The sequence below is a fragment of the Chionomys nivalis genome, chromosome 9 (assembly GCF_950005125.1).
Source record: "Chionomys nivalis chromosome 9, mChiNiv1.1, whole genome shotgun sequence".
Taxonomy (NCBI): Eukaryota; Metazoa; Chordata; class Mammalia; order Rodentia; family Cricetidae; genus Chionomys; species Chionomys nivalis.
In genome coordinates this window covers 27,979,105-27,993,356 of record NC_080094.1, presented here as the reverse complement: position 1 = coordinate 27,993,356, position 14,252 = coordinate 27,979,105, and the positions used below count along the sequence as shown (strand labels likewise).

The 14,252-nt window shown below is 44.0% G+C and overlaps 1 protein-coding gene across 1 annotated transcript in view; it reads right to left on the bottom strand.

The window, feature by feature from the left end:
- Napb (NSF attachment protein beta) overlaps positions 1–14,252 on the bottom strand; it is a 42,716-nt gene that overhangs the window by 14,642 nt on the left and 13,822 nt on the right. Inside the window, exons 2-5 of the mRNA XM_057780913.1 lie at positions 10,805–10,884; positions 6,563–6,679; positions 4,134–4,180; positions 3,919–3,996 (exon numbers count right to left, since the gene is read on the bottom strand). Coding sequence (XP_057636896.1) covers positions 3,919–3,996; positions 4,134–4,180; positions 6,563–6,679; positions 10,805–10,884 — 322 coding nt within the window. The remainder of the gene's footprint in view (positions 1–3,918; positions 3,997–4,133; positions 4,181–6,562; positions 6,680–10,804; positions 10,885–14,252) is intronic.

Below are 14,252 nucleotides of genomic sequence, written 5' to 3'. Positions count from 1 at the left end.
AGTTCATAAAAAGCAGCAGGACAATACAATTACTTGGAATCCTTCTCAGAACCACCACACACATTGTTCCAAGTTCTGTGAGGGAAAGCCCAGGACTACTGTTCACCATAGCATCCTGAGCCTAGGATAATGCCTACTGTATGGCAGGTGCTCAGTAACCAGAAGTGAATGAACAAAAGGCCCCTGCTAGACCACTGTCAACATCCAATACAAAGGACCACAGCGAAGTTATGATTGGGGGCTGGGGTGTAGCCTAGTGGTAGAGTGCATGCCTGACCTCTATGAAGCTTTAGATTTGATGCCTGGCCTCACCCTCTTTCCCCTTCTGAACCCTTCTTATTCTCTGAACTACTCAGCACTGTTTCCACTGTAATAAATGGATCAAGGCACAAAAAGCCATACCCGTTTCTCTTGTAAAAAAAAAACCTGGACCACAGACCCTCTTCCTAGAGAGAGGGAGCTACCCTCTTCCCAGTTTTTCACTGAGAGCAATGAACAGGGTTGAGCTGAGCCATATGGAGCTGCTGTCTTAGATAGAAGGATTGGGGAGAAGTACATACTTAACAATTTGGTCTAATTTAATATTTATTAGGAAGATGTTTATTATAACCTTTATATGTTTATTTAATTATTTTTAGGGAGTGTCACTGGAACTGTCCTGGAACTTGCTATGAGTTCAGGATGACCTTGAACTTACAAAGACCCAACTGCCTCTACCTCCCAAATGCTGGTATTCAAGCCACTCCTGGCTACAAGGTTTTGTTTTGTTTTAATTATTTTATTTTTTGATATTATAATTACATCATTTTCCCCATTCCTTTTCTTCCTCCAAACACTCCTTGCTCTCTTTCAAATTCGGGGCCTATTTTTTCATTAATTGTTGTTACACATATGCTCAGTCTGTGTATCAGGGCTAACCAGTTGGTACTGGATAACAAACTAGTATGCTTGTCCCTGGGGAAGACAATTTCTCTTGCTCTCAGCATTCTTTAGCTGCCTGCAGACTTTGGCTAGGGCTGAGGCCTGGGTTTTCCTCTGTCCACACTAGCGCGTCTATTGCTCTCCGTGTTCATCTGATCTTTAGGCACTCCTGCTGGTGAGGCTTTATGGATTTGGTCTCCAGGAGAGACCATCTCATGGCAAACTCCCCATTCCTCTGACTCTTAAATCTTTTTTGTTTGTTTGTTCGCTTTTTCTGAGATAGGGTCTCTCTGTGTAGTTCTGGCTGTCCTGGAACTTGCTCTGTATGTGTGTGTGTAAAATATATATATATATATATATATATATATATATATATATATATATATATATAAAATATATATATATTTTAAGGCAGTGCCTTGCTCTGCAGCCATACTGGCCTTGAGTTTATAACTCTTCAGTTGCAAACTCCTGACGGCTGGGATCACGTGCATATCACACTCAGGCTTTATTTCTTAAACTTCTTTCAACAGAACAAAATACATCAGTGAAAAGAAGGTGCCACCTACTGGCTAATTCACAGAATAACAAAAACAGACCAGGTACTAGAAGTTCAAAATGGCCACCATGACAAACCAAAAATAAAAAAATGACAACCCTAGAAGCCATTTCATTCACCCCAATTTGTGGAGCCCATGTAGTGAAGTGGTTGTGTGAAATATTCCCTGGTATAAGGAATGGGCTCCAAGCCAGTGTGCCCTTCTGACTGCCAGACCAGTGTGCTCTCCTGACTGCCAGACCAGTGTGCTCTCCTGACTGCCAGGCCAGTGTGCCCTTCTGACTGCCAGGCCAGTGTGCCCTTCTGACTGCCAGACCAGTGTGCTCTCCTGACTGCCAGGCCAGTGTGCCCTCCTGATTGCCAGGCCAGTGTGCCCTTCTGACTGCCAGGCCAGTGTGCTCTCCTGACTGCCAGGCCAGTGTGCTCTCCTGACTGCCAGGCCAGTGTGCTCTCCTGACTGCCAGGCCAGTGTGCCCTTCTGACTGCCAGGCCAGTGTGCCCTTCTGACTGCCATGGGCCTAAAAGCAACCCAGAATGATGCCTGTGCACATTCAACATGCTCCACAGGACCCACTGGTCAGTAAAAAGACAATGTCCATCCCAGTTGCTGAGAAAAATTAAGCCCCCGTCACAGCAGACCTGTCCCCTCCCATCCCTTTATTAATCCTACACCAGAGATAAACTGCAGACTCTATTCACTCCCCAGGCCCCAGTCTGTGCACCCAACGCACACACAGATTAAGATTAAGACCAGAGCTTCCTCAAAAAAAAAAAAAAAAAAATAGGGAATGGGGCAGAGTGTGTTTCTCTCTCTCTCTCTCTCTCTCTCTCTCTCTCTCTCTCTCTGTGTGTGTGTGTATGCTGGGGGGTGAACAGCATGAAGTAAATGCAACAACTGTGGCAGTTGGTAAGATATCAGTCTTGCATGCTTCCTGCATCCTTGACTATGTCAGAGAGAGGGCAGTATGCTTGCTTACACGTTAGCATTTGTTTAGAACCTACTATGTCTTGGCCCTTGGGGCCTATCAGAAAAGTAGTGGCAGAACTCGGCAGATATGGCACCAAGCCCAGAGGTGGGAAGGAGACAGAAATACCAGAACTGTGAAGAAGCATATGCCACAGGATGAAGGGTGAAATGTGGTGGTAAAGGGGGTGGGGATGAGTAAAGAGTGTGCATTTGTGGAGGTGTCATCTGGTTAAGTATTCCTGGGGTCTAAATCTTAATTAGGGGGCCATCAGCTGGAAAGGGTGATAAAGGACAAAAGGAGTCAGCTTGTGGGTGTGCGAGGAAGAGTTGGACAAACAGAGGGAACAGCTGGTACCCAGGTCCCAGGGCAGTGGCTAGAGCAAGGTGAACAGAGAAAAAGAACAGGATAAAATTGAGTCCCCAGAGGTACAGGAGTGTGGTGGGAGGAGCAACTCAGTGAGGTCCTGAAGAGCTAATGCAGGTCTCCAGCTGTTCCTGAAGGGTGTGTCAACAGAAGCCTGGATGCAGGGGCTGGAGAGTTCTTCCAAAGGACCCAGGTTTGATTCCCAGTGCCCACAGGGAGGATCAACCCATCTGTAACTTCAGGTCCGGGGGATCCAATGCTCTCTTCTGACCTCCCAGGGCACATGTAGACATGTAGACAGAACACCCAAACATATAAAATGACTGTTTGTTTGAGACAGGGTTTCTTTGTGTAGCCTTGGCTGTTCTCGAACTAGCTCTGTAGACTAGGGTAGCTTCAAATTCAGAGATCCACCTGCCTTTACCTCCTGAGTTCTGGGATTAAAGTTACACACTACCTTGGCATGGCTTAAAATGGATCTTAAGAGAAAAAAAAGACCATAAGGCCACACTGACACACTAGTATCAAGGCTCACGGTGTCTGCTTTGCTTCTAGAGTCTAGGATGAGAGAATGCGAGAGGAGACGTGCGGGGGGCTCTGGCACTACAAGAGTAGTGAGAACAGCACCCAAAGCAACTCTTTAGAAGCTAGATGGGGACAAGAGAAAGGGCAGGGAGCCTGCTGACCGGAGAACTCAGGGGTAAGGGCGGCACTTGGGAAGATAAGTAATCCGGTCTAAAACCCATTTTGGCTCAGAGACTGTGGGACCCAAGAAGAAAGGCCTGCAAGCAGATGAGAGCAGTGATGTTGAGCAAGTAGTGGTTGCCTTCAACATGTCCAGAGCCTCAGAGAACTTGGCAGACAGGTGGCAAGTCTTTTGAGTATTCTGACATGAATCAAAGCACAAACAACAGGTAAGCTCAGCATCTCTCTGGCACTCCAGGGAAAGAGTCCCTTTACTCTGCCAGCTAGGCCTAGGCAGTCTCCTCCAGGACACCTGTAATGATGCTGGACTACTCTAATCAGCTGGGAAAGAGCAGGAGAGGATTCCAAAGAGGCCGAGCATCTACCTTCTGCACCGAGCTCATAGGCGCGGCCAGTGCTCACCTTCTCAATGTCCACAAGCTCAGTCTCATAGATCTCTGCAATCGTGATGTGATGCTTGGCTGCGATTGTAAACCTTCCCTAGGGGAGAGAGCAGAGTCATCCACCTGCTTAACCTACACAAAATACCAATCAGTTTGAGAACAGGAAGGAAAACATAACTCTAAAGCAGCTCCAGGATGCCACCCCACAGCCATTCAAGCAATGCAATGTCTTACCATGTCTGTGTAAATGTCGATGGCTGCATTTAAGCAGTTGATAGCCTCTGAAGCGTGGGCATTTAAGAAAAACAATGAAAAATTCATTCAGTGAAAGAGGGTTCAGCTGAGCCTGTTACCTGGCTGTTACTGATGGCAGGAAGTAAAATCTGGGGTAGTGGGTCAGCAGGCTGGTTAGTGGGAGCAGACACAATCATGCACAGTCCAGACTCATTAGTGTGGCTTTGTTCCTAGCAGCTGCACTGGTATTTAAAGGCATGTGGCTGCAGTAATCCTGGCTCAGTAACTCTTAGGGAGTCCATCCAGGCGGCAGATTCTATTACAAAGGAAACAAGACCACAGGGATTGCCACCCACACTGGTAAACCAAACCTACTACTATACAAGGTCAACGCAGCCTTCATTAATACCATATGTGTTATATTAATTTTGGAAAATATCACTTCTTCACAAGAAAGACCATTTCAACAGTCTCCACTCTTCATGTGGCCATCATCAAAAGCACTTTGTAACACTTACTCAACTCTTCCTTTTTAAGGGAAGAATGTTTCTTTTGGCTTGTGACTTAATAGGCAACCCATGACAAGAAGGTACTTCAGCAGGAACATGAGGCAGCTGGTCAAACTGTACTCAGTCAGGAGTGTGAATCTAATAAGCCAAATATGCAAATGTGTATACCACTCCAAGATGCTAAACGTTGGTATACTAGCAGTTACGTTGATATGCATATCCAAGGGCAGTGGTGGCGCACGCCTCTAATCCCAGCACTTGGGAGGCAGAGGCAGGCGGATCTCTGTGAGTTCGAGATCAGCCTGGTCTACAAGAGCTAGTTCCAGGACAGGCTCCAAAGCTACAGAGAAACCCTGTCTTGAAAAAAAAAAAAAAAAAAAAAAAAAGAAAGAACCGATATGCATATCCAAGAAATGAATGGAAAACTTTACAACAACGACGCTAATATGTTATATTCGTTTCCTAAAACATTGAGCCACAAAGTTTCCTCTCACAGAACAGTGTGGCTGACAGCACCAAGTTTGCCTTCAGTTTGAAAGAGATAGCAAGGAAACAAAGCTTAACTGGAGAAACAGAAAAGTGGCTAGAATAACAAAAAGGAAAAGTGACTTCCCTAAAGTGTATTTAAAAGTGTACACTCGCTGTTGCGCCTTTCCTATCAGAGGAAAATGGAGACGGTTATCTACAGCACCACTCAGGCCCAGCATTCCCACTTCAGTGCCTCCCTTCCTCCCTTCCAGTGCTCTGGATGTGTTTCCACATGCACATGGTTTTGTTTTTTTTTGTTTTTTAGAAATTGTGGCCACATAACACTCAGTTCCTTAATTTAATTAGCAAGTGAACATTTACCAGGTCAACAAACATTCTATGAATCCAAGCCCTTTGTTTTTTTGAGGTAGGATCTCATATCCCAGGCTGGTCTGCAATTCCCAAGCCTCCAGCCTCAAGTTTCCCAAGTGTAGGGATCACAGGTGTGCATCACTACAGCCAGCCCCAAACCGAGTGGGACTTGGATGCTTGTGTGATGATATTCTATAATATGGAGTCATTCTGCTCACCTACTCTGCTCATACCTGCTGTGCCCAGTCTCTCACATTTGGAAATAAAAATATATTTAATCTTTATACAAAAAAGCTTGATGACATTTTTCTTTGGGATATATTCCTAGAAATTTAGACTGTGTCTTAACTAAATAGACTACAGAAGAAGACTCAAGATAACCATATACACGGATGGTTTAATCCTTCTTGAAAGAGATGTAACTTTTGAAAAACTTTTATTAATAAATGTCCAATATTCTTTTCTATTTAAAAAAAAGCTTTGGAAAGCACTTAGAAAAACAATGAAAAAGCTGGGCAGTGGTGGCACATGCCTTTAATCCCAGCACTCAGGAGGCAGAGGCAGGCGGATCTCTGTGAGCTCAAGGCCAACCTGGTCTACAAGAGTTAGTTCCAGGACAGCTAGGACTGTTACACAGAGAAACCCTGTCTCAAAAAAAGAAGAAGAAAAACAATGAAGAGAGTGTTGTGTGGTTAAGACACCTTTTAACCACTGGATACTACACTCCTTCCCTAAGTGAAATACATTTAGGAGGATGGAAACACCAGGATTTCCTTCTTCGTCCAAGAACATATTTCATAAAGATAAAGATAAGGTTACTATAATCCCAGTGTGTGAGAGGCTGAGGCAGGGGAGTGCAGAGCTTCGAGTTTGAGGCTAGCTTTAGCTACAAAATGAAAAACTGTTCAAATGTTCCTCAACTCCTCATTGATATCTTTATGATTAGACATTATTAAAATGACCAAAATTTATTTCTTATTCCATAATGCAAGAATTGTTATTACCAGGATCCAGCACAGCACACCAGCCTCAACACTACAGGAGACGCTGCTAACCAGAGACACAGATAAGTGGCCTTACCTTGAGGGTCTGCCTTCTTGTAAGCATTTCCAGCATCTACAAAGCTGGTAGCAGAGTCATGTTTGCTCTGAAGCTGCATGTGGAGCTTGGCGGCTTGACAAAATGCATTTCCTGCAGCTGAAAGAGATGTCACAATTAAACAGTGAGGAACAGCTTCCCAAAAGACTCCAGGCTCCACACAGAAAAGATACAGGACTCTAAAAAGAATCCCTGCAGCCAGAGACTGCATGCATCAGGACAAGTGTAACTGGGTGTTGGCCACTTTCCCCTGATAGTTCCAGAGGACCTGCCAAACATCCTGGACACCGAGCCACCTTTTTCTGACCCACCACTCAATGACTGACAGCCAGCATTTAGGATTTTTTTTTTTTTTTTTTTTTTTTTTTTTTGGTTTTTCGAGACAGGGTTTCTCTGTGGCTTTTTTTTGGAGCCTGTCCTGGAACTAGCTCTGTAGAGCAGGCTGGTCTCGAACTCACAGAGATCCACCTGCCTCTGCCTCCCAAGTGCTGGGATTAAAGGCGTGCGCCACCACCGCCCGGCTCAGCATTTAGGATCTTGAGCTCTTTCCCACACCATAAGATCAGCCCAACAAGGGGCACTTTGACCTCACACACTAAAGAAAGGCTAAGCCCCGAAAGCCAAGGCTATTCATCTACCCATTTCTCAATCCTAGGGTCCATGCTACTCAAGTGTCACTGTTCAATCTGCTCCACTAGAAAAACATGACTTAGAAAGGCATAAAAGCTTAAGGCAATGGTTCTCAACCCACCTAATACTGCAACCCTTTAATACAGTTCCTCATGTTGGGGTGATTCTCAACCATAAAATTATTTTCATTGCTACTTCATCTGTAACTTTGCTACTGCTATAGATTATAAAGTAAATACCTGTGTTTTCTGATAGTCTTAGGCAACCCCTATGAAAAGGTCATTCGACCTCCAAGGGGTTGAGAAGCACTTAAAGTTAAAAGTACTTGGAGGAAGGAAGATGTGGTTTGCTAAGACTGGATCTTGCCTTCCCTGAAGTTCCACTCATAATCCTCTTCTGCCTCAGCCTCCCAAGTGTCAGAACTACAGACAGGCATGTGCTGCCATGCCCAGGTTCATGTTCTGAAAGCTTCATCTCCAGCTGGCGGTGCTATTTTAGTTAGTCCTAGAAGCTTTAAGAGGTGTGCCTAAGTGAAAAAAAAAAAAGTCACTGAGGGCTGGGACTGAGACTTGTCAGGGCCACCTTCCTTTCCTTGCCCTTGCTTCCTGTCCACAATAAGACAGCTCCTCTACCCCCCCCCACACACTCCATGACATCTACCCTACCCATGCACATGGGGTCAAACAAGCAGACTGAGCCCCTAAACCTGTGAGCTAAGTGAGCCCCTCTTCCTTCAAGCTGTTCTGGGTATTATCCTCCCAGCTAGAGGCTGTATTAACATCACAAAGCAGAAGAAGTGCACTCTGCTAAGGAACTACTTGCTTTAAATTTACCTGTAAGAAATCAAACATCCAATTCTGTGAAACTTTAGCCATCTCCCTTGTCCCAAACACTGTCCTCACAGGCATTAACCTGACTCCCTCATGGAACTCTGATCATCATCAAGGAAAGGAAGCCACACAAACCCTGTAGCCTGCTCCAGTTCAATTCTTGTCTTATGCTTCTGTTTCTGACACAAGAGTACACATGAAATTGGCCCCCACTCTTCATATTATGGAATCGAATACCCAATGTAATAGTATTATCCATTAGGGCCTTTAAGGAAGTTGTTAATTCATGAGTATTCCACATTTATGAGTGGAAGTAGTACCATTACAGAAGATACTGAAAGGAGCAAGTTGCCTTGTAGGATGAAGCAAGAAGAAGCCATCTTGGAAGCAGAGAGGAGTCCTCACCAGATGCTGAATCTGCTGGCACCTTGATCTTGAACTCTTCTGCCTCCAAAGTTGTGAGCAATATATTTCTATATTTTATAAATTAATCAGATGAAGGTATTTGGTTCCAGTAGCAGAAAAGGACTAAGGGGGATACTGACCAATGAGAACTGGCCTTACAGCTAGAGCTGGATCAGAATAACCCCCTGCTGGCAACTGGAGAGCCACACCAGAGATAAAAGACTGAGAGGTGCCAAAGTCAGGTTAGCTGCAAGAATAAGCCAGCAGATCAGCTTTGATGGTCTCTGCCTTGGAAGAATGCAGTGACCTGGACCTGACATGAAGTCGGGAGGCTCTGGCTCCGGAAGCACTGGTGCAGACACATCTCTCCTTGGCACACCCTGTACTCCAGCACATTGCAACAGCCAGTTCCTCTGGGCTACCTCAATCTCCAAGATAATACTTAGTGCTGGCTTCCCTTTTCTGCTACCAAGGCAAGTCTCTCTCGATCTGGAAGTGTTCTTAAGGAGAACGGCCTCTGGGAGGCTACCCAGTGTGTCACACTTAGTTTGAATAATGCCTGAATCATTATAAGAGTATAGTATAGTAGCTTAATCATTATAAAAGAACTTTTAAACTTATAAGAGACAAAATGGTGTCATGATCACCACCAGAGCAATTCAGGGCCTCGTGTTTATTTATTCAATTAACAAATAAATATACTGAATATCTACTACATCAGAGATGCAATGTGGACCCTGGAGAGCAGTCAGAATGGAAAACACATAAACACTCTGACCTTCAAAAGTACATGCTAGTGAGGGCCACCATGTAATAAATACATGCAAATATAAATAACTAAAACACCAGGTAACTTCCATGTTTTTGCTAGGTGGTAATGTGGGCAGTGGTGAAGAGTAGCGAGTTTCCAGGAAGAAGACTGTTGACTATAAGGGGTAGTCAAAAGTGAACAGGCTGAGAAGATAACATTTGAAGCTGGACCTGAAGAAAGACGTAAACAAGGGCAAAGTATGCAGAGAGAGGAAACAGCACATGCCAAGGCTCTGGAGTGGGAGCCCAGAGCATGAGCAGATGAATTCAGAAAAGGAAGAAGACAGTCCTGGAAGGTCAGTGTACAAACCCAATACATGACCTGACTTACTGAACCTCAGTAAGACTGTCTGGGAGCTAAGCAGGGAGGCACATGCTACTATCCTAGCACCTGGGAGATGAGGGAGGAAGATGGCTCTAAGTACAAGATCTATCTGGGCTTATACTGAGTGCCAGAGCAGCCTGGGCTACATAGTCTGACACTATCTCAAAATAAAACTGAGAAAGGGCAGAACACAGGGACATTGGGGACACTACCCTACACTACCCTGGCGACAGACAGAGGCAGGGTACACGGCAGGTCTCCACGGTTATATGAAGGACAGGGGCCTTTGCAGGTGCATTTCCTAGCGCTCTTGGGTGAGATTACTTTTCACCCATGATTACAGGACTTGAATAGAAAAGATGGGCTGGGGGACGATTCTGTTTATCTTCCATTTCTTCTTTAGTAAAATACAATGTGGGCATAAGTTCTTTTGAAACCCTTCCCTTTCCCTTTAAACTAAAGCTCTACTGCAAAGTAAGCTAATAAAGGAACTTCAGAGCTAGATGCAGCCTTTCAGATCCACCCAGCTCAAAAGCATCTTCTCCTTTGAAACAAAGTGTCTGCTTTACAGGAAATGGATAACAGCAGCTAGTAAAAGCTAGTAAAAACAGCTGTTGGCCAAGCAGGAGACCCATGTTCTCTCTGGCCTAAGGATGCCTCCACATTCACCTGCATAAGGATCCCATCACCATCTGAGCTATAGAAGTTTCCAAGGGAAAAGCATGTATTTTTCTCTCTAGTTAGTAAGGACAGTCCCCTCAGACAAGGAGAATCTTAGTGTGAGGGCTTAACTTAAAGAATGTGCTAGCTAATGGGGCTTATGCTGTCACTCCGTTTTCAGTGAATTTAGAGTAGAGAATTGCTTTGAAATTCTCAACTCATGCTAAGGTATTTCTAGCCATCTTGTTAGTTCCCAATGAGTTTTCCTATAATTATGGCATTGTATTTATTGGAATACAATTCTAGGGGCATGCCTACCCTTCCTAGCCCATGAAATGCTTCTTTCAGATTCCACAAGCCTGGAATCTGTAGAAACTGAGGGAGACATTGTCCCGATGGTCAACCTTGAAACCAGGTTAGTTACCTGAGATGAGGATCCTCTCGGCACCAACGCCTGCTCTGGAACCAACAGTCTCACTCTTTAACAGGACGCACAGTCCTGTCTTCCTACAAAATTAGGTTTTAAAGTATTTACCTAATAAGTAAACAAAATATTGTACATACCACTCCAATTCTTGGCCATCTTGAACATATTTGCGGCTCTGGTATACATTTCACATGCCTCTTCTATTCTCGTGTTCCCTCTAAGAAAAATTTAAATACGAGGTTATACTTGTTGTTAACCATCCACATCTCTTCTCCCTCCCTGAAACAATGAAATTATTTTATTAGTTATTATGGAATAATTATATTATTATAACCCTGAAACACTCAATGAGCTCTTCTGTGCTCACTACAGAAAGAATATTAACAGCTAATACTGCTCCTGACCCCAAATTCCAGATGAGGAGGCTGAAGAACGCTGAAGTTACTGTCCTGGGCCACAGACTAGATGTCATAAAAATGGCACCTAGACAAAGATCTGGTGAATCCAGAGTCCACAACCTTAACTAGAATGTTCTATGTATAATAAATGTAAGTTTTGGGTCAGTGGTTAAGAACACTGTTCTTGCAGAGGACCTGGGTTTAGTTCCAATCACTTGTATGGAGGCTCACAACCATCTGTAACTAGTTCCAGGAGGATTTGATACTCTCTTCTAACCTCTGTGGGCAGCAGGGATGCTCGTAGTAGGCATGCATACATGTAGGCAAAACACTCATAAATACAAAAATAAATATATCCAAAAGTTTTTAGAAATTTAAGTTTTCTATCAGGCTGAGTAAATAGACTTCTTATATTAGAAATGTATTTCTCAAAGAAGATTGCATTTCGAAGAGCGAAGATACTTCATCCTGCCATTCTTTAACTATTTAGCATAAAACCCAAAAGCCAGATGTGGTGGTCCAGGCCTGTAACCCCCCGCATTGGAATGGCAAAGGCAAGAGGATGGTGAGTTCCAGACCAGCCTAAACGCAATAGTGAGACTCTGTCTGAAAAGCAACCACCCAACCCCCAGAAAACCCACAAAACTGTCAGTTCTGGCAGGAGTCAGCCTGCTTCCAACGTGGAAGAACCTCAGAGCCCCATCCTCACCAGGTACAGAAAAGCACTGTGTAAAGATCTTAAGAGGACACTCCACAAGCAGCTAAAAATGCATGTAGTTCTAGAACGTTCTTCATTGGGCAGCCAATCCCTACTTTTAATTACAAAATTATTTTGTGTATGAGTGTTTTGTTGGCATATATTTCAGAAGGGGCATCAGAGCTCCTTGAACTGGAGTTACAAATGGTTGTGAGTTACCACATGGATGTTGGGACTTAAACCCAGGTCCTCTGAAAGAGCCACCATTTGCTCACTGAGCCATCTCTCCAGCCTCTAGGGGACAGCTTTATACACTCAGCAGTTTCTTCATACATAAAGCCAAATTAGTCTTTGGTGGTTACCTAGTGTTTCTGAGTTCAACTCTTCTTCTAATTAGCCCAGGCTCTTCCACACAGACATTTGTCTATTTTGTCTATCTACACTGCAAAACCAAAATTTCAAAGGAAGACCAAGGCCCAAGAGACTCTGACTGTGTAGCGCAGACAATGAGGACTTCAGAGTGGAGCTTGGAAACACAGACTTACAGGGAGTGGACGAGGGAAAGCAAGCACATCTCCAGTGAGCTCAGGTGGCTCCTGAGCAGTGAACTAGTACAGCTGCGGGAGAGCTTGTGGAGTAGATCTCTCTTCTTGGCTCCACTGCCAAGCAAGTACACAACATGCTTCCCTACCTGCAGACTTCCACCATGTGAGGAAAGTAAAGGTCACACCAGATGCCAGCACCGTCACTTTACAGGTTCTACTTTCCAGAACTGAGAGTCAGTTTCTGGTAGTCTGATGTCACAAAACCAGAGGTAAAACATCAAAGCCAAGAGTGAGGGGAAAGGATGTGTTGTTTCATTTGGGGTGGTTACTGTCAAGATCGCACAACTCCACTATGCAAAGATTTTCAAAAATCAGCTAATACTTCACAAAGATAAACTATCTTCCAGGTGAATTTTATCTCAATAAATTACTACTCCTGCCTGCCAAATAAAAAAACCTGGTTCCATGTCACACACAAGGAATAACAGGATATCATCAAGCTGTTCCAAAAATGAACAGTCAAAATAAGCAAAGATTTCGACTTCAACTTTCAGGTTCCTTTTCTCTGTTTCTAATATACATTAATTTAAAAAAAAAGATTTGTTTTCTTTATGTGTATTCATGTTTTTCCTGCATTTATGAATGTGCATCATTTGTGTGTCTGGTGCCCACAGAAATTAGAAGACGGTGTCAGGTCCCTGAAACCAGAGTCACGGAAGGTTGTGAGCTGCCGTGTAGGTGCTGGGAACTGAACCCAGATACTCTGGAAGAACAGCTGGTGCTCTCAAGCCCTGAGCCATCTCTCCAGCCCATCTATATTTCTTTTCTTTTTTTTTAGAGCAATGAACTAATAGGCTTCCCTAGTGGAAAATTCCTCCATGAGAAGTTTCTCACTTTTAGTCACAGCTCCACAGAGTTAACACAAGCGAGCTTTTTCCTGTGTCTTGTTTTTCTGTCAAGTACTAGGAATCTTTAACTGTAATTACAGTGTAGTGCAGCCATTCTTATTAAGTTTCTAAAAAAACTAGCTTAATTAAAGTGTACCTTATCCTACTTTCAAGTAGAGATGTGAACAACAAAACTCCTGTGCCGTGCTAAGTTCACACCAGATGTTGCCACATCAGGCCATTTCTTTTTAAATCACCATATATCATAATAATCAGAGGAGACACTACCTATATCTCACTGGCATCTGTGACAAGAGACAAAGCCAATGGCCGCTTTGGTCACTCAGCACAAGCTATCAGGGGAGCTGACTCCTGACTCCAAAGTTAGAGATCTTTGCGCAAAGGCTGAATGAGCTGGCTGGATTAGATCAAGAGGCACTTACCTGCCCTGAACAGAATTACCACAGCATACTCAATGCTAGTAAAGGGGCTGGAGCGATGGCTTCGTGATAAAGAACACATACTGCTCTTGTAGAAGACCTGAGTTTGGTTCCCAGCACCCACACTGAGTGGATCACAACAGCCTGCAACTCTAGATCCAGATCCCATGCCTCTGACCTCAGGAGGCACCTGCACTCATATGCACATTCCCATACACAGATACACAGAAGTACACATAAAAATCAATCTTAAAAAGACAATTGAAGAAAGTCAGGCATCAACATCTGGAAGGCAGAGGCATAATGATCAGGAGGTTTAAAGGTCATCCTCAGTGAGTTTGAAGCCAATCTGTGCTACATGAGAACCTGTCTCAAAACAAACAAATAAACAACAACAAAACATCTAAGAGAGACTCATTATCAAAAAAATGAGAATACAGTCTGGGGAGGTGGCTCCGCTGATAGACTACTTGCCTAGCACACACAAAGTCCTGGGTTTGATCCTCACCCAATCCATATACTGTACATGATGGCCTGTACCTGTATTTCTAGCTCTTGGAAAATAAAGGCAAGTGGATCAGAAGTTCAGGTCATCATCTACCATACAATGAGTCTGAG